At 36.9% G+C, this 26,549-nt stretch overlaps 1 protein-coding gene across 2 annotated transcripts; it reads left to right on the forward strand.

Annotated features, from left to right (window-relative positions):
- Positions 1-704: 704 nt before the first annotated feature.
- Positions 705-24,724, forward strand: CUNH21orf91 (chromosome unknown C21orf91 homolog). Of its 2 annotated transcripts, XM_045851638.1 has the most exons (5): positions 705-840; positions 1,742-1,875; positions 18,773-19,312; positions 20,282-20,344; positions 21,818-24,724. In XM_045851638.1, the coding sequence occupies exons 2-5, from the start codon at positions 1,749-1,751 to the stop codon at positions 21,982-21,984; spliced, it is 897 nt and encodes a 298-aa protein (XP_045707594.1). In that variant the 5' UTR covers positions 705-840; positions 1,742-1,748; the 3' UTR covers positions 21,985-24,724. The 2 variants fall into 2 exon arrangements, with proteins under 2 accessions (XP_045707594.1, XP_045707595.1); XM_045851639.1 differs by lacking the exon at positions 20,282-20,344 and having other exon boundaries at positions 21,818-21,946.
- The last annotated feature ends 1,825 nt before the right edge of the window (positions 24,725-26,549 follow it).

The raw sequence follows: 26,549 nt of genomic DNA on the forward strand, positions 1-26,549 counted from the left end.
GTTTCCTTTCTTTAGACTACCGTGAAGATTACAACAGAAAATGTAAGTGAAAGCAGTTACGTGAACTCTAACCTAAAAAAAAAAAAAATGACGTAGAAGGATCAAAACAAGATGAGATCTTTCATTCCCCAATTTGTAAAAGGAGCGGGACCTAAATTAAGAGGTGGGGCTCCGGGATTGCCCCAGTGGGCGTGCAACGAATGTGCCATATTATAAGAGAGGGGTGCCCCATTTCAAATAAACTGTAATATATAGGATTCTGTATTCAGTATTACCCTTCAGTTATGAAACTTGAAATATGAACTTTTCCCTCATTATATACTCTAACTGCCATCCAACTCAAAAGTTCAGTGGGACTATTTTGCTTCACTCTACTGTTTTCAAATAAAGTCCGCCCCACGCAGCTCTGTCCTTTTCTAGCATCCACTCCTCACTTTTCCGCCCCCGCAGCCAGTGGCCCCCGCCCCGGGGCAGGAGTTTCCACTACGAGTGGAAAGGTGGTAATGGACTGGTCTATCTGCTGGCCGGAGGTGGGGGCGTGCGAAGCGCCACTTTCCAGAGAACGCTAAGACACCCGGGAGAAGTGACGAGAAATCAGGACGGCATGCAAGTGGAAGACGCGGTGTCGAGGCTGGAGAAGGCAGGCGTGAGGCCCGCGGCCATGGTCCCAGCGCTCAATTACGGCCTCAGTGCCGCCACCACCCCCAGAGCCTTCTGAGGATGGCACCGGCGGGAGTGGGCGGGGCCAGGCGCGCGGCGGCCGCCTCCGCTGCGGCCGGAAACAATACTGCAGGAGCTAGAGCCGCACAGAACGGCTGCGGCGGCGCGCGGAGTTGGACGGTAAGGATCCTGCTTTCTGGTCCCCGACCGGCTTTCGCCGCGGTCTCGCGGGCTTAGCGCTCCGAGTTCTGCGTTCCCTCGAACTCCCAGAAGGACGGAAGGGAGATGCATTCGGGACCGCCGCCACTGAGCAGCGGACGCGGCTCCCAACGTCGAAGGCTGGGCTTCTGTCCGACTCCCGTAGGCGCCGAGTCCGGCAGACGCACAGCCTTGGTCCCCGGACTTTAACTGAGTGGGCGGGAACCCAGGGCGAGGGAAACCTGCGGCCGGGAGCTCCTCCCGGCCGGACTTGGCCACCCCGCCTCTGGCGGTGCCTGACCTGCACGGTGGAGCAGCTGCCGGGCTTTTGACCCTGGGGTGCTTTGGAAGCGGGCGGGACGCTCTGCCCCGGTGTTTGCGTTTCCACGTGCATTTTCCCGCCGCTGATCTCCGACGGGAAGCCTCACTACGCCGAGTTAGCGAAACACATCTAACACAATGAAGTTAACAAAGCGGGGTCCGGAACAGGTCGTTTTTCCTTCATTTAACTGCGCGAAGTAGGTTGACAGACCCCGGCAGCGGAAAAGGCCTCGCTGCTGTTCTTTGTGCGTGCGTTCCGGGGATGGAGGGGCGGACTAGAATCCCCGCCAATCGCTTTCTTTCAGACACCCATCTCAACCAAATGAAATGTAGGACCCAAAAAAGCCCTTGGGTGTAGTATCACCTATGGCAAGGCTTTAAGTGTTACTAGGTTTGTGTCTTTGCACACTGAAGTGCAAGTTTGGCGATGCTTGTTTGATGGGCTGTTGCATTAGATAAATTTCACAGCATCCCTCTCTTCCTGGAAGTTCCTAGTATTGCTGTAAGCCCTAAGGGCAAGTACTTGAAAATGCGTCAACTTTCCTTTTCTGTTTATTAATAGGGGCACTATGAACGAGGAGGAGCACTTTGTAAACATTGATTTGAATGATGACAACATTTGCAGTGTTTGTAAACTGGGAACAGAGAAAGAGACACTCTCCTTCTGCCACGTTTGTTTTGAGCTAAGTATTGAGGGTAAGTACAGAGTATAGATTCATTTTATGGCTTGAGCTTTATACAACTACTTTACGTGAACCTAGTTATAAGGTAAAACTAAAATTTTTCTTAAATGACTGCAAATTGTGCCAAGTATGAAGTGTGGTTATTTGTGAAAGATAAGGGTTTATGAAAATGAAGCTGTAGTTAGCCACGAATTTAAGAAAAATCTCTCTTTAAAAAACTTACACACAGTACTAACTTTACTTACACTAAAAATGAGACGAGTATTGACTGATGCACATGCTTTCTGCTTTGAGAGTTTATGAAATTGTCAGATTTTAACAGACATTTGTGTGTGTGCGTGTATGCATTTCATGTTATTTTAACATGAAGAGCTAAGGTAACCAAACATTTCCTCTGTTGAACAAGTGTAATTTAATTCCTTTAACTCACCATTCTAGTACCTGGCGGTGAGCTAGAACTTTCCTAGTGCTGTCTTATTATCTAGAAAACATTTTTAAATTTTTAGATAACCTCTTTTCAGTGGTCTCACACACCTTTACTAATTTTTTATGTATAAAAAGGCTTTTGAAATTTCTTACTAGTATCTCTAAGAGTATTTGAAGAAGAGCTCTCCAAATATTAAAAAAAAACTCTGTTATTGAAAACTCTGTATTTGTTTGGATTAGTGCATAGTTAATTGTCTCTAGATAACGATAGTTTGGTCCCAAGAAACATGGAAAATATTTCTTTAATTTTGATGTCATGGTAAAACTCTAATTTAATTTTATTGTTTGTGCTATTATGGTTATCCCCCATTTTTTCTGAAACTCTTGATTTTAAAAAATATTTGAGTCACACTAAAAAGAATCTTAATGTTCTTGCAATAAAAAAGTTTGCCTGTTATTTGAAGGTTGAATTGTAACATCAGCAGAGAGATTTTGTTAGACCTGTAAATTTTGGGTGGTTTCAAAGCAGTATCACATTCTTTTTTGCTGGTTTGCATATTTGAAAATTTTCATTTTCTGTACTTATAAATTAAGTAGGAGAAATAAATATTCCTATCTTTTAAAAAAAGGAAGGAAAAAAGAACACATTAGGATTATTTACTTTGAGATTCCTATTAGGACTTCTCAGAAGTTGTCGTGGGCACCAAATTAATATATTTAGATACTCTATAGTAAAAGACAAAATTATAACCATAAGTAGACTACTAAAACATGAGTTATTTAGTGACAGTCATCTTTTATTTAAGTTCATATTGGTTATGACAGTTTTGCTATTATACTTTCTGTAAGAATTGTAGAAGGGGAAGGGTTTACAGGAACAAGTATAAAGGACATATGGACAAAAACGGGGGGGGCGCTGGAAATGAGGAGGGAGGTGGGAAGGGCTGGGGCGTGGGCTGGGATGGGAGTAAAAGACGGAAAACTACTTGAACAACAATTAAAATAAAATAAAAATAAATAAATAAAAATAATTGTAGCTGCTGAACAGGATTACTGATGGGAGATCATGGATTTCCTGTGGTTTCCTGTTGGTTTTAATAAATATAGTAAATATAACTAATTTTGAAGGGGTTACTTAAAAAACATGATTCTTTGGCAGCATTTAAATGACCATGCCCTTCATCGTGCTAGCATAAAAGATTATAATTTTATGTTCTTTGGAAATAGAGTTGGCCCTATATATTCTTTTACTTATAGATTTTCAGTTTAGATGGGCACAAGCATTGGAAATGATCTAACTCAAACCTGTGTTTTACACAGAAGGAAACAGCCAGATGGTTGGACTGTTCAGGGTTGCAGTAGTGGTAATGGCAAGCTATTGTTAAGTCGAAGGCATTTTTGTAAACAGTCCTGTGCCAGACACTGTTCTAAGCACCTTATGTGGATTATCTTACTCAGCTGGAAATAGCTCTGGGATGGGGTACTTTTATCCATTTTAGAGGTGATGTGACCTAAGAAATATACTTTGAAGTGTTACAGCAGTAATTGACAGTCCTTGCCTTTGAAGCCTGATGATCTAGTTGTAGTATATGTGAACTTAGTTCCATTGATCTACTACTGTCAGTAGTTATTTCAGTTGATAGGGCATATATTAGAAACCTGTTTTCCTGAATCCTAACTGGCTACCACTGCTATTAAGTTAGCCAACTTTTCCTAGCTAATTAATGCTTCCTGCTAAATCATTAGTGGTATTCATGCTGTGATAAAATTTTTCTACAGAAAAAAAACTTTCATAATTGCTTTTCTACCTTTTTTTGAGTATGTCTTTTAACTTGTTCACAATCATTATATAAAGAATATACAAATATTTTTCATTTACCATCTTTATTAATATCTCATCCCTGATAACAGCTATCTCAATAAGCATGACATAAGTCCTACATTGTTGAAATAATAGTTGCCTTTAATTTAAAAGACAAAACCAGTTCTCATTTTGAATTAAAACTATTTTATATTCTGTGTACACTCAAGGTTTTATGATTTTAATGCCAGTTATTCCTTTGTGAGAAAATTATTTTAAGATTAAAATTTCTTCTCAATTTATCTGAAGTCAGTTTTCAGTTCTTGCAAATACATTTTGAGCTAGTATATTACAAAACATTGATGAGCTAGTACATTATAATTATTTTAGTACCCTAAGATTATTTTTTAAATCTTAGAAGTTTTAGGAAAAGAGAATTCCACAAAATTTTAGTTTGTATATCAGTGTACAGGTTTTTAGAAATCAATCGGAAAAAGTGGTAATAAAATAATCCCATACCTAAAAATAATGAGGCATATTCTTTTCTATGTCAGTAAACATTTTTAAATGTTTTTGCAGTTTCCTTTCCTCTACCATGTTCTCAGCACAGTGCCAGCCAGTAAATGTTAGACTGTAAGAGGAACTTTAAAAAATATGACATTTTCCTTTACTAATTTGGTATCACTTTTTTTATAATATGGTAATTTTGCTGTTGCCTGGTTTCTTAGCTTACTAATGGCTAAATTTGCTCTACAGCATTCTTTTTTGTTTTTTCCAGCTAAGAAGCTAGTTAAAAAAGTTTTAAGGAGCTTTTAGGTTAGTTTGTTGTTGTTTTAAATTTATTGAGTCGGCATTGGCCAATAACATTACATGGGTATTAAGTGTACATTTCTATGATAAATGACCTTCATGTTGTATTGTGCACTCACCACCCAGAATCAGGTCATCTTCCATCACCATGTATTTGGCCCAAAGCTAGCATTTGAGTCCACAGTTAGCTGAGTTTAGAGTTCACACATTGGTAATAAAGAGAAAAGTTTTATATCTTTTGTTGCTTATGTCAGATCAAAAGTGGTCTGATCAAATGGCCTCTTGTTTAAAAGCTATGTGCCTGCATATATTTATGAAATGAAGAGAAAAGAAGAAAGAGAAATAACAAAAGACAATCTAATCTTGTAGGAAACATTTCGTATTCTGAGCATGGCTCTAAGTTGCCTTTTTTCTGTGACTTCATGGTAATTAAAGGAATGGTGTCTACATTTTATATACTTATTAGACATAGACTTCAAAGACCTAAGAATTATACTTTGAAGACAAATATTTTTAAATATTCACAAAGATTTTTTTTGTTACTATAATTCTCTGTTAAAATAACTTGTCAGCCCCGGCCAGGTTGCTCAGTTGGTTGGAGAGCATAGTCCTAATAGACCAGTGTTGCAGGTATGTCCCTAATCAGGGCACATACAAGAATCAGCCAGTGAATGCATATAAATAAGTGCAACAACAAATGGATGTCTCTCAGTCTCTGCACTACCCTCTCTTTCTCCCTCACCCTTTCCCTCACTCACCCCTCACCTTTCTTTCTTTAAAATCAATAAATAAAAGCTTAAAAAAAACTTGTCTATGTTTAGAATTAAGAGACAGATGCATAAACTTCTTAATATAGATATCCTGTCCTTGGCCTTAAGACACTATAAACTTTTTATGAGTATATGATCAAATACACTAATATTCATTATAGTTCATTGTGCTAAAATTTTCAAAAGTTGTGTAATGACCAAATTACTACTGTCCCTAAGCTGTTGAGGCTTGGAAGAAGGTAGCTCAGGGTGTCAGGAGCCAATAATGAAACTCACTGGTAATCTGACAAAGTTAGAAATGAGACTAGAGAGGGAAATGATCCAGGGCTCCAATCTGTTACTTCATGCTATCTGCTTTTATTTTGTGCCAAAATGCTGTGCGAATAATTATTATTTTTACCTTTCTCTAATAATTTATTTCTTTCCCTTTCTGCAGAGAAACTTTTTTATTTATAAGACTGGGTCAGTTCCCCTTGTGCTAAGCGAAGTTTCCAGTGTAAGTTGATCTTGCTAGTTGGTTAGTATGGATTACTAATGCTTACTGGTCCATCTCAGTCAGACTTTATAGTCCATCTCAGTCTTTTTTTTAAAAGATTTTATTTAGAGAGGGGGGAAGGGAGGAAGAGAAACATCAATTTGTGCTTGCTTCTCACGCACCCCCCACTGGGGACTTGGCCCACAACCCTGGCATGTACCCTGACTGGGAATCGAACCAGTGACCCTTTGGTTCTTAGGCTGGCACTCAACCACTGAGCCACACCAGCCAGGGCAGTCCATCTCAGTCTTTATTCTCATCTAATTTGTGGATTTTTCGTGGAGCCAGCCCAAGTTCAGATCATTAGTAATCTTTCCAATAAGAAGAGTCTATGGGTGTTTTCTGTTGGTTAATGCACTGGTGAACCTAATGCTTATGTTTAATCTCATTCTTGATTCTCTGTGTTTCTGCCTGAAATGCTGTTCACATGGTCAGTAGTCAGGGAGCAGTCTGAATCTCGATTTTAAATTCTTGAGGTAGTTTGGAGGTCAAGACTACTTGAAGTCTCATCAACAACTCTTCCTCTGTCCTGCTTCTGACACACTAGTATCTTTCTTCTAAAGTAAAAGTGGCCATCGCTTGTGATAGGGAAGCTGTATATAGGTAACTCCGTCTGGTATTAGCTTCTTCCCCTTTTTTGCCATAATGGCAAACATCATACGTTGGCATTAACTAAAAGAGCAGTTTAAAATATAAAGCCTAATGTGAGTTTAGAAAATAATGCGTGTTGAATTTCACAAACATCAATAGAACATTTAAAAAATTTTTTAAATATATTAAGAATTAGTGTCCTTCTGTTGACATTCTAATAAAACTTAAGAAAATTTTTGAGTGTTTATTATTGAATGTAACATAAAGAAAATATAACTTTATATTTGCATAGCACTTTTGAGGTTGGAACATACTTCTACAGCACCTTAAATTTAATCTCTGTATTATATAGGAAATTAACATTAAGTATGAATTTCAAATAAGGTAATACTAAGCTTTGCACAGTGGCAGTATCATATCAACTGAGGTACATCCGAGGCCCAATTATTGCTCATTGGGGGATAAAAGGTAATACTAAGTGATTGAAATCAAAGTGGCTAAGTAATACTGTTGAATTATCAAAGTGTTATCAGCAGTAGTCCTAGTTAGAGTGGATATAAATTATTCTAATCCAATTTAGCACACCATCTTTAGGATTTTGACTAGGAGAATAAAACCATTAAACACTAAGCCTTCGATTTATAGTTTGTAACAAGGGAGCAGTGTCTGCCTTAAACTGTGTATCTGTTTCAGGTAGCTTTGTAAAACAAAATAGTTTGCACCCATAAAAATTTAAAACTCGGAATTAAAGCTGTGTGGTTGAGTCCATAGCAATTTTTACACACATTCAGTGAATATTAACTGAGCAACTGCTGTGTGCTAGAAATTGTTCTAGTAGCTGAGGATAAGACAATTAAAACAAATATAAATTCTTTACCAATATTATCTCAAGGCTACTTTATTTTCATGGACTTAATCCCCCTTTCCCCTACTGCCCCATGCTCCCCTTTCTTCTCTTACAGTATTACCAGAAAGTCTTCAAAATACAAAATCTGATCATGCCATTCATTGTCTTAAACTCTCCATTGATTCCTTGCCATTTTCTTCAGGTTAAGCTTTTAACTCCCTAACATGACACGTAAAACATTTCATGATCCGGTATCTCTCCCTCTGTCCCTGCCTCCCCACTTCGCCCTCCGCCCTCCCCCCTCCCCTAAACACTGTTTACTTCTCTTTCCTCCCAGTATGCAACCACTTACTTTTGGGGGTACATGTATTCAGTGGAGGTGATACAAGTAATGTCGTTGACAAAGTTCACAGGGCTGCTGTGAGGATCTCAAGGGGGTTGATGAATACAGCAACCTTTTGGTAAAAACAGTTTTCGATGCAAATGTTGCTGCTAGTTTAAATTCAAATGTAGAAGGGTTTTGTTCTCATCTGAAAAGATGAAATATCACTGAAAAGATTGCTGTGATTGGTTGGTATATTAAACAGCTTCTCCACTGACACAGTAATTTAATGTTTTATGCACTTTGAAGAGGTTTGAATTTATCTTGAGTTGGTTTTCAGTAGTTTTTTTTGTGTTCTAACCACCATTATTGCCCTCACAGAGCAGCTGCTCAGCACATCCTTTTACTCCTTTCTTTGCTTTTTATCAACAGTCTGAGTTGTGTTCAGTTATCAGTGTCTTTCTTCCCTCACTCCCTTTGGGTCTTTGGATCTCCATCAAGGTTGCCGGATAAAGCTGTAATGTGGCTATGATTTTACTTTGGGAGAGAACAGCTTTCATTTGAAGGTTAAATACTTCTCTTTGCTAGATACATTGTTAGCCTAAAAAAATTCTTACAATCTTAAAAGAAATTCAGAATTTTAGGTGTGTGTGTCTCTTACATTTCATTATCTAAATCTCTTTTGTTTCCCTTAGTTCATTGGAACATACAGTGCAGTACATAAAGACTAATTTGTCTGGGACTAAAGAACACTGTTTTCTATCAAACCAAATGCATTTCTTTATAGGCATTTTTAAATGTTTTTCATTGAAAAAAAAAACCAGTTTGCCTATTATAGAAAAAATTAAAATATAGGAAAAAATTAACCATAATCCTACTTATTCATCAATAATCTTTTAATGTTTTTGGTTCTTCTACATTATTTTTTGCAGTCAAGTGTGTATGGGCATGTACACTCTCATGTGTGGTCATTTGGGTTTAAGAAATGAAATCAAACTATATATATATTACTTCATAACCAACCTTTTCATTTAATGGGTTAGGAACATCTTTTCATGTTTGTAGGTAAAATTCTACCATGTTGATTTCTTTTTAAAGGTTGCATTCCATTGAACCATTATTTATTTAAGCAGTATCCTGTTGATGAAAGCTTAGTTTGCTTCCAATTTACCAGTACTAAAACATTCTTATGTGGACATCTTTTTTGCTTGTCTGATTACATTCCCATTTCATTGTATTGTAGCTTAAATTCTCAGAGGAAGACTTTTGGTCAAAGGCATGTCCCAAGCTGCAGGTCCTGTCATTTGTTATGTCCTCCATCACTACTGGTTTAATACCATATAATCAACTATTTTTAAAAAACCTATTTGTTTCATAATAAAAACATTCCACTGTGTGCCAGTTCTCTAACTCCTTTGTTTAGGTCAAAGGTCCCCATATAATCAACTATTTTAAAAAAACCTACTTGTTTCATAATAAAAACATTTCACTGTGTGCCAGTTCTCTAACTCCTTTGTTTAGGTCAAAGTTCTTTTTACTCTGGAATTGTTATGCAATTCACACATGGTCAAAATATTTGTATTTTAGCATTTGGCAGTATAATTCATCAGTCATTGCATTTTTAGCTTAAGTTTTTCTTATCAAATGGTTGGTGCGTTGTAGTGATTGTTTCCCATCAATCTTAATTTTTACCATTACCATTAGTAGTGATTGAATTATAACTGTCTTCAAATTCACTAGCTAAATATCTCTGTTTATCAGATGCTGCTAGAAAGCATTTATTTAAGGTGTAGTCAACTAGAATTTCAAGAACAGTAAGTCCAGTGTATGCAAAAAAGTTGAGATGCAAAACTGAGGTTTTAAAATAGCTTCAGGACAACTTTTTATTTAGTTTTTCTTATTTGTCGTAAGGAAATAAATCATGCAAAACTTTACCTGAACAGACAGCAGTTCAGGAGATGAAGAGCAAAGAGTTCATGTGACTATTACATTTCTTGAGTTCCAACCTATAGATTTACTTTGTGCCCCCATTCATCTGGTGTTACTCTGTAGGCGTTTGGGGGGGGGGGCTCTCTCTTAAGTAACATGTATCCTTTAACCTGGTTTATCTGTAAGAAAGATTTTTTTTTCTGAAAATTAGTGTTTTCATATACCACACACAAGTAGATATTTAAAACTGGTAATGCAGTCATATTATAGTTAATTTGAGTAGCTTTTTAGGAGTCTATTATGACACCTTCATACACAAAAACTTAGGAGTAAATGGTAGTACATTCAATTAGAGCTATTTAGGAGCGAAAAATGAACAAATAGGGTTATATATATATTTCTGTCAGTTGGATTATTGGTCTAATTTGATACATTTTAAGTACTAGAAAAACAAATTTAGCTCTTTATGTTCTGTGCTGCTATGAGCTTAGTATTTTATAGTTGACTGTCAGTAAGAACATGGATAGTTTTCATCATATTCTTACTACAAATGCCCTTTTGGCTTCAAAAATTACCTGTGGACAAACTGCCCTGTCCAATCTGGTAGCCTCCCCACAAGTGGATATTCAAATTAAAACACCTTTAAAAGTGAATTAAAGTTAAAACTTCAGTTCCTCAGTCACACTGGCTGCATTTCAGCTTCTTAGATAGCACAGATACAGAACATGTCCGTTGTCCCAGTTCTGTTGGACAGGTAGCAACATTAATGAGTTCAATCCAGTATGAATTGCTGTCCTTGTACCCTGTTAGTAATGACAGTTGTTATGTAGGTGTTTCCCAACTGTTCTAATGAAAAAGAGTCACTGAGACAGGTTTTTCTTTTTGACAAATCATTTGCAAATTTGCATCTCCTATCAACATAAGAACTAAGTTCTACCCTGGCTTCCTCAGTTATTTGAGGATAAGTTTATCTCTTAACATTATGAACTAACACCTTGCTTACTGAAATTTGCCTTTATAATTCACTTATTGGATTAAGTTGCTTTAACTGCTTTATCCTTCTCTTAGCACACACAAAAACTTTAAAATGGAATAAAATATCTCTAAACCGAAATCTGCTATCTAAAGACCACCTGTTGGTATATCTTTCTTTAGGGCTGTGATTCTCAAAATACGGAAAAACAAGTTGCTGAGCCCATCTGTATGTTGGCTTGGTGTGGTTGCCAATAATTCCATCTGCTAGCAATGCAAAGATAAACAATTACTTATTACTTCTTAAACAGCACGTTGGATACTTGTACACGACTGACTCTTAAATGACTCCTGAGTTAGCTAAAGGCATGACGGGGAGGGAAGTGGGGCACTCTTTATCACAGCACTCACTAAGGCACGTAAGACAACTAACAAAACTTTCCAAGAGGCAGAAGCCTGCCCTACTGTGGGTTTAGAAAGGAAGTAGGTGCTCTGACTGTCCATACTTGCCTTCTCCCCTTTGCTCTAGTTGCCTGCCTTTTGTTCCATGGCAGGATACACAGTCTGAGCATCATCCTACTGAATGGCTATGATTACAAATAGAATTCTCATAATGCTTCTTGAACCATGGCTTGGCTGCTGCTGCTTGCTCATCAAATGCAGAATAGCAGGATCGAATTCAGTATCAAAGCATCTCTGGAACTAGCAATATTTACACAGAAGCTACCCAGACCTGTACTATTACTGCACAGCCGTAACATGTAGTACAACTGTCATAACAGACATGGCCGCAGAGCCTGCTATGTCACAGGTACCTGCACTCATGAGGGAAACGATAGGAACTGCTTTGCATTGAAAAGCACTTACCCTATGATCAGCCACTAGCTATTTCTTATTAGTAACAAGTGGCTGCCAGATCTTCTGATTTCGTTTTTAAGAGAAACCAAGAAATTAAATATTACACGTGAATTTTTTTCTTCTAAAATATTCATAGTCTACACAAACCTTGTCTGCAGTGTGGACCCAGACTTCTGCCTGTTGGTGGCCACTTCTACTTGCAGAGCTTTTCCCCTGCCTCTTTTATTAGAAGCAGAAACCTGACCCTCGGAAACAAAGAAGTAGTATCTCAGTTTTTTGAGTCTGTCTTAGTACAACTAAATGCAGCTATCCTCCCGTTTTTACAATTAACACTTGCTTAAAGAAGCTCGAGATTCTTAATATGTGCAGCATATAAACATGCAGGTGCTTGTTCTCTTAGCAACCAAGATAAGATCATCATAAAAAGAAAAACATCTTACTCATGGAAAATTCTTTAAGCTGGGAAAAATGTGAGCTTCATAAACAAATGTTTGGAAGCGGCACTGCACAGATTGTTGGTCAGGTTTGAAGGCATTGTGTTTAAAATTTCTTCACAGCACGTTAACCTGGAACTGCAGTCATAACTAAATTCTTGTTGCCTTTTTTAAATGTTAAGGAAGAACACAGAAACCCACCATTTGGAAAACTGACACTGCCAGTTTTATAGTTCTGTTGTGAGTTTGAAGTTCAAGATGAAGTGCTTGCTCCCTTAGAGCCAATCTACTAACAATGTGATCACATGTGTATTACACTTTACATCCAGCTAGTGGGTGTATTATATTTGGTCTACTTATGGAATACCCAAATTATTTAAGCCATGCCTTTGACTGGGAAACAAAATACAGTGATCAGATTTACGGTGAAGTCTGACATCGAGTGAACTGCACGAGGCAGTCGGATGCTAGGACTCAAACGTGTGGGAACTACAAAGCCGTGCAGCAGGAGTGTAGTCAGCTGGCCGACGGGGCTGTTGAACCTGATCAGCTGATGAGCCATGAGGAAAAGATAGCAGAGCTTACCTCATTATGAACACATCATGAAGGTCTTCTTCAAGAGGCTATAAGTGGGAAGGCCAAAGATAATGGGACATGTGATAGAACTTAAGTGTTTTCATTTTGTGGGTGTTTTTTAGTGCCATTTGGAATATCTTATTAAGGGAAAAAATTATGTCACTACAATAGTCAGATTCAATATAAGCATGGAAAAATTCATGACAGTGGTAAGTAGACAGATCTACATTTGAGTGTCTTTTGCTCTTCTCTGGGTTTAACCAGGTTTTCTTAAATTGATCTTCAAGAGGAATTTAAAGAATAGAAATGGGGATAGCATGCCATATGGGTTAGTGGGAGGGTTCTCAAAGAATGTGAGAGTGGTATAATAAAATCAGATGAGGTGGAAAATGATAAAAGAGAAAACTATTAAATAGGGACAGATCAGCTTTTTAAAAATACCACTGTTCATACAGAAATATACTGCCTATATAAATTTCTAAAAAGCCACTATCTAAAAGAAACTAGTACTTAAATGTAAGCTGTGTTACCATAAAAATTCTAGAGAAAAATATAGACAGTAAAGTTTCAGATATCTCACATAGTAATATTTTTGCTGATATATGTCCTGGAGCAAGGGAAACAGGAAAAAAATAAACAAATGGGGCTACATCAAATTTAAAAAGCTTCTGCACAGCTAAAGAAACCATCAGTAAAATGAAAAGAGAACCCACTACATGGGAAACATTTGCTGCTGATATATCAGACAAGGGTTTAATCTCCAAAATACATAAAGAACTCTTATGACTCAACACCAAGATGTCAAACAATCCAATTAAAAAATGGTCAAAGGACCAGAATAAACACTTCTCTAAGGAGGACATACAGATGGCCCACAGACATAAAGGGAAAATGCTCAGCATCACTAGCCATCAGAGATGTGAATTAAAACCACAACGAGATACCACCTCATGCCTGTCAGAGTAGCCATCATAAACCAGTGCTGGTGAGGTTGTGGAGAAAAGTGAACCCTAGTGCACTGTTGGTGGGAATGCAGACTGGTGCAGCCACTGTGGAAAACAGTGTGGAATTTCCTCACAAAGTTAAAATGGAACTGCCTTTTGACCCAGTGACACTACTGGGAATATATCCAAAGAATCCCAAAACACTAAAACAAAAGAATATATGCACTCCTATGTTCATAGCGTTATTTACAATAGCCAAGATTTGATAACAGCCTGTGTATCCATCAGGAGATGAGTGGATAAAAAAGCTGTGACTACGTTTACACAGTGGAATATTATGAAGCAGGAGAAAAGGAATTCGTACCTTTTGCAGCAGCATGGATGGAACTGGAGACTATTAGGTGAAGTGAAGTAAGCCAGGCAATTAAAGACAAATACTATACAAGCTCACATGTAATTAGAACCTAAGGAACCAAATTAACTGATGAGCAAAACAGAATCAGAGGCACAGAGACAAGGAACAGACTGATAGCTTGAAGAGGGGAGGGGGCGGCTGGGACTGGTTGAAAAAAGGTGAAGAGTTTAGACAAAGAACATGTACATCACCCGTGGACATGAACAGCGGTGTGGGGATCAACTGTGGGAAGTGGGGAGTTGGGGCGAAGGGGACCATGGGGAATTAGAACAACTGTAATCATGAACAAAATTTACAAATAGATGAAAGAAACTACTACTTTAAAAAAATTAGCATTTATGGGTGCCAGTTAAGGTGTTGGTTCTCTAAAAATAATGACCTCGTGAAAAAAAAAAGTTACATGGACATCTTTGAAGTACATTTGAAAGAAGTTTTCATAATAGGATATCAGTTACATTGGCCTTCAAAATTTTTATTAGTAAGCAAGTTATAGGCAGTTATTGTTGAACTGATTTGGAAATTCCTTATAACTCAACTCTTCAAAAGTTATCAACTCATTTAATTGCATTTAGATTCATTCCCTTTCAAAAGCTGCTGAGAAAACAAATTAGTGCTTCGAACTGTTTACACTTGTAAATGCAATTAAAATTGAAAAGTCAGTTGGGAAACTGGGATCTCTGAAAATAGCAATTGTTTTTTCTCATATTAATTCAAACTGAAGAGGTGGGGGGAAAAATCACTTCAAGAGTTTATCAAATGCCATGTATAATAGATATAAATTAAGTGGGCTACTTACATTCTTTTCTAGATGAAAAGGTAGTTTGTTCAAGTATCTGAAGTAGTCAGTGTATTACATTTTTTTTAATTATTTGTGTCCTTTGCTACTACATGGGATATTTTAAACCAGGGGTGTCCAACCTTTTGACATCTCTGGGCCACACCAGAAGAAGAAAGAGAAGTCTTCGGCTACACATTAAATACACGAATACGGATGAAAACTGATGAACTCAAAAAAGGTTTTGAGTAAATTCACAATTTTGTGTTGGGCCACATTCATAGCCATCCTGGGCCACAGGTTGGACACTATGTTTATGTAACAAATATTTTTAAATTGAACTTCAAAGCTCAAGTTTTAAATTTTTAGCACGCTAAAAGAAGAGATAAAGATCTGGATGAATGAGCTACAGTTGACATAAAATGGCCCTTTTAAAATAGTCAGTATATGTAAATTTTCTGTTAAAATTTGTAATTGAGTAGAAGCTCCTCACTGTGCTTGGCAGATTGAATGATTCCACAGGAATGGCATGTCTGTATCAGTGCCACTGATCAGTTTTTCAAACAAATGGCCCATTAAACTCAATATAGGAGTAAGTCCACTGGAAGATGCTTTAATTAACCCCTGAGCAGGCTGGCAAAATTGTGCATCCTGGCTCCCTTGCTAGGATGGGCAAAAAGAACTCATTGCAGGAGTCCTTGAATGATAATTGGTAATGAGTTTTGGTTTGTTTGAATAGAACTTCAATTTTACTCTTTTACTTTTATTCATTTCACTCTTTTTTTCTGGAGTACTTGCTATGTGCCAGGCAATGACGTTGAGGACGCATGTAAAACAGATGCAGTCCTCTCTCTCACAGAACCTACTAACAGGAGCTAAAGGCCAGTGAAGAGGCAATTGGAAAATCCAGTGTGATGAGCTAGTCAGTGGTTAGAAAATGTTTCTTAGAGAAAATGAGAACTAGACAGAGATGATGATGACCCAGATAGTGTAGTGGGAGTGGAAATGAAGCAGGATTTGAGATGTGCTGCTAGATTTTACGGGGGTAGGGAGAGGAGAATCTGTTAAGATGGACAGCAGAACGTCTGGGAAGGTGGGGAGAGAGCTAGCTGTCAAGGTGGGCACTCAGATTTCTTCCTTAAGCAGCTGGTGGTGCCAGACTCAGGAAGAGGATCGGGGTTTGGGGATCCACTAGTGAGAATGAAAAGAGTTTATTTAGGCACGGTGAGTTTGAGAAGCCCACGAGATGTCTAAGTCGAAATGTACGCTGTATCAGAAGTCTTACCCGTTAGCCCTGGCTGGCATAGCTCAGTGGATTGAGTGCGGGCTGCAAACCAAAGTGTCGCAGGTTCGATTCCAGTCAGGGTACATGCCTGGGTTGCAGGCCACAGCCCCCAGGAATCACACATTGATGTTTCTCTCTCTCTCTATCTCCTTCCCTTCCCTCTCTAAAAATAAATAAAATCTTTAAAGAAAAAGAAGTCTTACCCGTGACACTTTTGTGTGTTTGTTTCATTTTTAGGGGATTTTTCTCCTGAATATCAGAATCTGAAGTTTTAGTAGCATATTTTCTTTTTCACAGTAAATTGAATAGAGTGGTTCTCTGATTTGCTGTTCATCTCCACAGATTACTGTGTACATATTATCATGTGCTAGCTGGGTTCCTAGTTTTCATTTTGGCATTTAAGTAACAGTTTAAAGAAAAATTATTTCTGAAGCAAGTTGTGTTACATGAATTACTAAGAAGCAACACTGAATAAAAACATTTTAGAAGCTCAAATTCGTTATTCTTCAAATAGATATATATTATATTGACCTGTTGTTAAAGCTGTGGGGTACATAGGGAAATTCATTGTTTTGTACATTTTTTTAATACAATGTCTGAAGTTTCTAAATAAATTTTTAAAATTTAACAGCCACATTAATCACTTTTGTGTAGCCTAATTTTGAACCTTTTTATATGCTAAAAGATTTCTTTTACTTGGAGGAGAATCTTCTAATTTACTTTTTAGTTTCAAGTATTGAATAAATCATTGCTGCAGGGGTCAGCACTGGGGCCATGGAATGAGAATGAGACGTTTACTGTGGGGGCTGGGGGTGGGGCTGGCTGGTCATCTCTCGCCCGCCCGTGAGACCTAACAGAGTTTACAGTGCAGGGGGAAGCTCTCTAATACATTTTCCAAAGTGAGTGAAGCAGGCAGGTTTCAAGTTCTCTCTACCTGCCTGCTGTGTACCCAGAGCAAAATTAGAATCAAACAGAAGAATGGAGCTATTTGGTTTATAGTTCAAACTAAATACAGTTTGTCTTTCTTATGATCTAAAACCTGTATAACAGAATTGTTAATATTTTTCTGACAAGCAAGGTTTGTGAACTTTCTCTGTTAATTTACCTAGTTTCAAAGGTGTACACTAGGTTATCAAATAGAACTTCGAGGTTTTGCACTTAAGTATTTTAACTTTGCTGGAAATGGGACCTAAACAGATAAAATAACTGATTTTTTAAAAATGTATGTACACATAATTGCAGCACAGGTAGGAAAGGGGTATTTAAAAAGTGTGTGATACTCTGTTTTAAGTTCAATTTTTTTGTTCAGTGGAAGAAACAACGCTGAGATACTAAAATTTAGCTCACGAGGACAGTTGTTCACATGTGCTTATAATATCAGTGTCCAGGAGGTGTGCTCACACAGCCTGTGAAGGACCGATGGGGAGCCCATTTGGTTGTTCACAAGCACTTTTATAGATGGTTTACCGTTAAAGGGCAAGTACTTCATTATCTTACCATTAGTTGGAGTTTGGAGCTCAGTTAATAAAATGGTTATGACTTCAATTTTTAAAACAAAGGATGTATTTTTTTCTAATGAGTCAGCTAAAACTTTTTTTTTTTTTTAACCTAGCACCTGAGTGGCTTTCCACTTACTCTGTTTTTGAAGCTAAGCAGATTTAGAGTGCTTGCTTCCGGCAGGCACTCACTTTCAGCTCCGCGTCCCTGTTCACCTTCAGTATAAACGCACTGCTCTTTGACTTGACCAGTAAGGCTTAACCTGTGAAAATGTACGAACCTTCTGTAGTCTGAAATTTACATTTGAAATGTATTCTATATTTAAAAAAACAATTGATTTACCATACTTAAGCTCTACTAAAAAAGATGGGAGATACAAAAGTATAAGGAGAATATTTCCATTATTTATGATGTATAATGAACATTTGTGCGTTGAAGAATTATTCTGGCTACTGTATCTTGTCAGATTGAATTTACTGCTATATGAAAAATAATTTTGTGTAAAGCATTTTTCTGGAAGATAAAATTATCTTGATAAAGTTTTGGTAAGTATAAAACTGAAGTGTGAAAAACATTTTAGATGCTTTTATTCATACTTATTATCTTAACAGTACATTAACTTTCTGAAGCTTTTATTAAAATACATATTTTCTGGTTCTGGGGTTTTTCCCCAGTAAAAACATAACTAATAATTGAAGAACGTAATTTACTGTGCTCTTGTCAGGGGAAAAAATAATCAAGCATTTCTATAAGAGCAATTTTTGCTAGTGTAGTCAGAAGGATTGTGAAGAAAGCACAGTAATGTAAAGGCCAAAATTCTGTAAATGGAAATTGCTATTTCAGTAGTGTTTTTGTTTATATTGTATGTAGTAACATGCCTCTAGACTAAAGTGAAAGGTGAATCCTGAAGTCCTTAAAAAGGCTTTACTATTTGTAAGAATTTAATATTACTGAATATATAGTTAAATTGAATCAGAATTATTAGACCACATTTTATATTATTAATACCAATATCCTTTAGCATTTTTTCCTCTAGTTTACAAACTATCAGTGACTGTGTTTTACTAAGGTTTGTATATTAATGCAACTTGGAAAAGCAAATTTTTCTTTTATTTTTTTATAGGAATACCAAAATCTAATCTCTTACACACCACATCATTAAGGGGCCATAAAGACTGCTTTGAAAAATATCATTTGATTGCAAACCAGGACTGTCCTCGATCTAAGCTTTCAAAAAGTACTTATTATGAAGACGTTAAAACCATTTTGAGTAAGAAGATAAACTGGATTGTACAGTATGCACAAAATAAGGATGTAGATTCAGATTCTGAATGTTCTAAAAATCCCCAGGATCAACTGTTTAATTTTCGGCATAACCCAGATAAAAAGTTATTCCCACAGTGTGACTCCCAAGTACCAAAGTATTCTGCTAAGTGGATAGATGGAACTACAGCTGGCCTCTCAGACTGCACACAAAGAATACTGGAGCAGAGAGAAAGTACAGACTTTGGGCTGGCTGTGTTACAGGATTCGGGTGCCACTTTATGCCACAGTAGTGGACTGTGGTCTCACAGTCAAAACCAGGCACAGAAAAAAGAAGAGACAATCTCTAATGAAGAGGCAGATGTCCAGACCCAGCATCCTCATTACAGCAGAGAGGAATGTAAGTAAAATGGGAGAAAGGTGAAACGGAGTTTTATTGGTTTTTTTTTTTTACATCCTTATGTATTTGGTGTTTTAAGAATTTTGCTGTAAAATTGTAGATTTGGTAAATAGACTATTTAAGTGACAGGTTCTCCCCATAAAAAATGAGATGTCTTAAAACGCTCCATCAGTTCTCTGGAATCCTCCATACTACATCCTAAGCATTGGACTCCTGCAGTACCATGAGTTGTTTTGCCATTCTAAATTATTAAACTAAATGGAATCAACAAACTGAACAGAAAAGTTCAAGGTTCATATAGAGTGAAAATCCAGCCTCAACCATTGGCTTGCACATGTTGTCACATTGCCAATCCCTGTAAGACTAATTGGGAGTGGCATTTCAAAACAAAAATCTGACATTTTACTGAAGGCCAAAGGTAATGTGTTATTTAAAGTTAGAAAAGTGATTCATTCAGTTTGCATCTCCAAAAGCTCACAGAAGCTGAGATAATTTTAATTGACTTAAAATCAAATAATTTTAGAGCAAGAAGGGACCATGGGTATATTTTTATAAAACTTCTTGATTCTACATATCTAAGGTTATATAACTGGGTAGACAACATGATTTTTCAGACTGTTCTCAGTACTTTATAGTAGTGTTTTCCAAACTGGGAATGATGAACTAGGTAATGTTTAAGCAAAATTGACTTGATGGGATATAGCAGAATCCAGTTGACCTGATAAAGTGCTTTCCAGTGAAACTTGTTTCAGGGGAGTGTACTGGGGGTGATATAAGATATATTTTTTACTGTGGGTTGAGGTTAGGATTTAAAAACTCCACACTGCAAGAGTTAATCCTAGGGTACTGCGGAATGTTATGTGGGCAGATAAATACAAATACTTTAAAAATAAGATACTGTGTTAGGGATGGAGGCAGCCTCTTTTCTCAGGTTGTTGTGGTAATAATGAATATATTTTCATGTTTCAGTGAATTCGATGACTTTTGGTGAGGTAAAGCAACTGAATGCAAAGCTCCAACAGCAAATACAGGGTAAAGAATCGGTGTCAATTTTTTTTTTTGCATGTGAAAATTTTGATACAGAAAATCCCCTATAACAGGGTAACATTAGCTTTATCTGCATTTAAATTTGTAAATGGGACTAGAACCTGTTAAGAGTTTCCAGAGCATAAAGAATAAGAGAACACCTTCCTTATGAACTGCAGGGGAAATAGGATTTTCTTTTTTTAAGTGAAAATGAAGACTACATCTTAATCTCTACCTTCTTACTGACTCCCTGCTATTTTATTGACTCCCTGCTGTTGTGCCAGGCACTGTGCAGGTGGCCTTCCTAACAGTTCTTTAATGCAGGTCTTAGTCCTGGTCTTGAACCATTTCAGACACAAAGGCAGTAAGAATAGGACAGTGAATCCCCTGACCCACCTTCATCAGCTTCAGCTGTTACAAAAAGCATAGCCAATTTTCCTTCATCCCCACTTGTACCCATTACCCTCGCCCCCACTCCGAGCTCAGCATGGATTACCTTGAAACAAATGCCAGACAAAGTATTGTTTTGTCCAAAAATACTTCAGGATTTACTCTGAAAGATAACTTTTTTTTAAGGTAATCTAAACCTCGTAACATCTTTTAAAAAAATACCAGCTAGTAGTTTTTAACATCATGAAATATGATTCTAACACCAACAGTTAACAGTGTTCTGAGTCCCCAGTTGTCTCTTATTTTATTTTGTTTTACAATTGACTCCCATTTCTGTGAGGGAACTACACTCCAAAGATAGTTAAGGTGCTTACAGAGATCATGCATTTATTTAGTCAGTAACAGATTAAAGATTCTAACCCCTATGGGTTTAATGCCAAGGCTAGTGGCATTTCTTGACCACAGAGCCTCTCGGTATAATAAAATAATAATAATAACAGTAGTAATAGCAACATATATTTATCAAGTACTTACTCTGTGGTTAAGTACTTTACAAGTATAAACTTACTGTACCCTCACAGTAACCTTGTGACATTTACTCTCCTGAAGGCAATACATAAGGGAGAACTAAAATATAGTTAAGTTCCTTTGTCTGGGACTTGTAAGAGTAGCAACAAGGTTTGTCATTCCGAGTAGTCTGATTCCAAAGCCACTTGGGGTTCTAGACCTAGGCACTAACGTGCACTTATCTTGCACTAAGTCATATTAGATACTGACCGAACCTGTTTCTACTCCAAATTGGGAAAAGTGTCTCAGAGGTAGTTGTACTGCCATTTCTGCTGCATATCCATATAGTCATTGCTTATGACACTTAAGTTTCACTTGGTGGAGAAAAGGAATTCCATATTGCAGCTGGCTATGCAAAGTATAGAACACCCTCGAATGATCAAAACACCACTGTTTCCTTGGTATCAGATCACTTTCATAAGCAAACATTACCCAATGCTTTCAGTGAAAGTACTTGAAATATAAATCATAGGGTTAGCTTTCTGTGTCCTAAAAATGGAACTTCTTTCTACATTTTTACAGAAGTTTTTGAAGTGTTAACGCACCAACTGCAAGAAAAAGATTCTTTAGCCTCAGAGCTCCACGTCCGCCACGTTGCCATCGAACAGCTTCTCAAGAACTATTCCAAGTTACCGTGTCTGCAAGTGGGACGGACGGGAATGAAGTCACACCTGCCCATAAACAACTGAGCTACACTGAACACTCACTTCCTGCGCCCTGCCGTTCGCTGGTCTGCCGGGCATGCGGACTCTGAGCAACTTGAAGAAAGGCGTGGCATGCGGACTCTGAGCAACTTGAAGAAAGGCGTGGCTCATGAAATTTGCCAAGCTTAAAGGCAGTATTTATCTTTGTCAAATAAAGCTGATCATTGCACTTTAGGCTTGTAGGGTTGATCATTTTGGCTTATTTTGGGAATCTTCTTTCCCATAATTTCTAAATGGCCCTTCCTAATTTTTATGACATGTGACTATTTAAATATACTGTTACAGTGTGATTTTATTAAACATAGTTTAATGTAATTCACCTTTTAAAACAATAGAAGTTTAACAAATCCTTAGATTAGTCTGAACTACTAAAGATAAAAATGAAAGAGGGAAATGAAATTCATAATACCACCTTATTTATTATGAGCAATATTTTAATATGAAAATTTTATATATAAAAATGCTATTTTAGGTACCTTTCCATTCTCTTTATAAATGTGTATGAATGATTCTGTATATTTACACTTTCATGTGTGACTGTTACACATATTTCATATCACTGCATTTTATTCTCTTAATACACTGCTTCTATAGCTGTTACCTTATTTTCCAAAGATAAATGTATTTTGGAGTAGAAATCTATCTAGTTGAATTCTTTGACTTCTAACAACTCTTATGAAAGAAGAATTAACTTTTTAAAGCCAATATACAAGAAAATATATAATTTTTTTCTAGCTAAAGCAATTCTGAGTTTGTTCAGGAAGAAAATGCTAATCTAGCTTTTGTAAGTCAGTTTGTCTCCACAGAAGTAAAAACCTCTTTTATCTCATCATTACTTTCATCCCATTTTGATGTGTTAGAATTTGGGCAGAGTAAGTCAAGGCTCACTTGCAAGTCAAATGTCATATCTATCTTCAAATCAAATGTACTGTGAAAGAATTGTCCTGTCTTTGAAAAAGTTAAAATGATTCTGTGTGCCACTTTGGATGAACATTCAAGAAACCTTGAACTGTCCAAATTATGTATCAACATCATTGAAATTAGTCTTGAACACAAACTAGTAGAAAACAACTTTTTGGAATACTAAAATAGGTTAAATTTGCCCAAGAATATTACTTGACATCTCATTCATCTTCAAAGTATAACATAATTGCTTTTTGGAGGGAGCTTTTGAAAGGTATCAGTTTCTCTCAGTTCTTTGAGCCATCCAAAGTGAATGTAAAATCCAGGAGTGGGGATACATTGCCTTAGTGTTTGACAAGCTTTAAATTGAATGTGTGCAATATCGAAATCCATAAATTGACAAGTTAATGAAGAAGACTTTTCTGGATGATGCCAGGAAGGACCTTAGTGCTTAGTTGTTATGGTCACATTTTCAAGTTTGACTTTACTCTTTTTCGGCATAACTCCTTAAGGATGTTACAGGCCAGCGCTTGCACACATTTGTGCTTCTATTTAGATCACTTTGGGACTCATAAACCTTCGGGATGTGTTGCATTTGATACCAGTAGTGGCATATTTCCAGCACGTGAGCCATATGGTGCAGCCCCGAACACAACAGTGTTAGCCAAAGAAAGTGTGTGCTTCTTTCTGAAAGAACTCTGGCAGATATGTAGCTTTACTAATGTTAGGAAAAATTTGATGGGATTATGCATGTACCGAGCTCTTAATCAGGGACTCTTGAGTTACTCCATTTAGATATTTCTACTTAAGCTCTTCAAAGGAAAGGTGCTCTTAAAAATCTGTGGTGCTGGTACTCACACTAGTACTTTATTTGGCTAAATATTCTAGTAAAAAAACTTGTGTATTTTGCACAGTGGTTTATTCAAATATTTGATAAACTTATTTTCTGTTGTTTTTTATTTATTGATTTTAGGGAAGTATCAATTTGTTGTTACACTTATTTATGCATTCACTAATTGATTCTTGTATTTGCCGAGATGGGTTTGAACCCACAACTATGGCATGTTGGGACAATGCTTTAACCAAATGAGCTACCCAGCCAGGGCCCCAGTGTTAGTTTTCTTGATTGAATATGAAATTATTGTATATTCTAAAAGAAGGCTAAGAGACGGAGTTGAATTCTACCTTGAGAGAATATAAAATACCACAAATACTGGTTACCATACTTGGCTATTCTGTATAGTTGGTGCTTTCTGGGGAAGTTTAGAAGAACACCTTATCTATACGTTCAGTTTAAAAAGTGGCAAAAGAGAGATTGCAAAGTGTTATTATTTCAGAGTCTATATGGTTAAGTGGATGGAGTCAATTTTTTTTTTATGTTAGATTTCATAATGAAACAAGTTGAATTGAGTTTTTTAAAAAGTCAGTTTGAAGTCAAAAGTGATTTTGACACCACCCAAGATTCTTCTCAAAGTTTTCAGAACTCGGCCTTTTATCATCCTTTGATCCTAGTATTTAATGTCCTGAATTGTCTTAGTTTTTAAAAAGTCATATACTTAAGACATCGATAATAGATGCAGGCAGCAGAACAGTATTTTGTAGCTTCTTATATATGATGTTGGGGCAAAGAAATGTTCTTTTTCAAGTTGTATGTTCATTTCACCATAAAGTGCCCATTTTTATATACATTTGAGAATTATTTTTAAAATAAGTTCATGTTGGAAAGTGATTTCAGAAAAATACTCTTTTGCTGGCATCTTGACAGACATCTTGAGATTTCTCGGGTTTTTCATTTTACTGTATTCTTTAAAGGCTTTCCTTGTTATATCTGTTACCTTGGTGTTTAAACTCTTGAGTCTTGTCAATTTTTTTCCTAGGGTTTCTTTCTTACTTAATTTTTTTGGGTCTCTGTGTGTTAATGTTTGCCAGTTTGGGTTTTATTTTGGCTTTTTAGAAGAAATCTTGTGTTATTAATGTTGTAAAATGGAATACAAAATGTGTATGTTCCAAAGTTAAGTAGGAGCTTTTAAAGAAGAATTTGTGCAGCTTAGTAGGAGATTCAGGTTAGTGCACATAAAAATAGGTTATGTGACATGAAAACTTTTCAATGGCTATTGTAGTGTTATTTCTCTAATTTATGCCAATTAGTTACTGACAGATGTTATTGCTTATGCTAAGGTAAGATACCGAGTATTTTTAGGTGCTTATTAAGAAGTTTAGTACTCTTCAAAAATTCTTTATCTTATGTTCAGATATGGTTGTAAAAGCATAGTTAATTGATTTTACTTCAGTGTTCAATTGCATTTTTAACTTCAGGTTGGTGGAAGTAATTATTTGAAAAAGGTTGTGGTGAAAGTCAGTAAGATATAAAACTCAACAGGTTATTCTTGCCAAATTAAGCTTTTTGGTGGTGGGCTCGGGGAGAGTTTACTTCCCTGAATAGCAAGGTAATAGAGCTCTATCCCTGTGCTGGCCTTGCGTGTCAGCATTTTCACTCCCTTCTGCCTCTGCTCGTTGCCCTCATTATACAATGTAGTCTTAACTTGGTTGTGCTGTTGTGAACCTACTGTAGCAAGTCTCTAGCATTGAGATTTCCTTTAGCAACTGCTTTGTAATACATTCCTCTCCTATTCTTTTTAGTCTATGAGAGACCAAGATGCTACTGCATTTGAGTGATACAGGAGTGAAGCAAAATCATGGAGATGAGCATTGCCTGTCCCCTTCCCCCCAAAAAGAGCGTCAGTTGAACTTCCCTCGCCTACACATAAAACAAAGGGAATTTTAGTAAATACATGTTTCTTATCTCTTTCGAATGTGTGGAATATTTATTTTCATTCTACCTTGAAAAGAGGCAGTTTAGAAAGTGTTCTGTAGTGACTTCTGTAGAAAGCCATTGCTACTTTTTCAATACATTGTGTGTGTTAACCTTGCTTTAAGGCGAGTAGATTATACTGTGGTCGTTGAACTTAATCTCTCTTTGGTGTTAGAAATTTACTTTACAAAATTGTGCTAAGACATTTGGAAAAACCAGAGTTGGTTTCAAAAAAAGTTTATATAGACGTTATTTTGGCTTATACTTTTCTTTTAAAACTGCAATAACTTACATATCTGTATTGTTCTGCTTTGGAACAGTAACTACTTATGCTTGTCTACTATTTTTAATTTTTCAACAATAAAATAATATTTTGTTAAATGTTAGTTTCAGTGGGATTTTTACGAGAACATTTTTCTTAAATGGTTGACCCATATAGAGGATTTTGTCTTGCAGGCCTAAGGAGTCTAATGATTTCTTAATTTCTCATGAGAATCTTCCTTTGAAATTTAAGTGAACATTCTCTCTCCCAAGAGTCTAGAGGCAGGTAATAAGATCCTGTGACTTCGTGGATGTTTATGTTTGAGTTTTAACCACTGTTCACCATCACCCTTTGTGCCCCTCTCCAGCCTCCTCACTCCCCACTTCCCTCCCCCCCCAACCCCCACTGTTCCCTGCCACTGTAATTTGCATTTGCCTGCCCTAGAGCTTTCCACACCTGTTATACTACAGTATCTGCTCATTCTCCTCTGGCTTTTGTCACTCCGCTGGAGGTTTTGAAATTCTTATTAACACAACAGTCAGAACTTTATTCTGCTTTTTTTGCTGACTAGTA

The sequence above is a fragment of the Phyllostomus hastatus genome, unplaced genomic scaffold (genome assembly GCF_019186645.2).
Source record: "Phyllostomus hastatus isolate PE091 unplaced genomic scaffold, TTU_PhHast_1.1 phas_contig_86, whole genome shotgun sequence".
In the NCBI taxonomy this organism is placed as follows: Eukaryota; Metazoa; Chordata; class Mammalia; order Chiroptera; family Phyllostomidae; genus Phyllostomus; species Phyllostomus hastatus.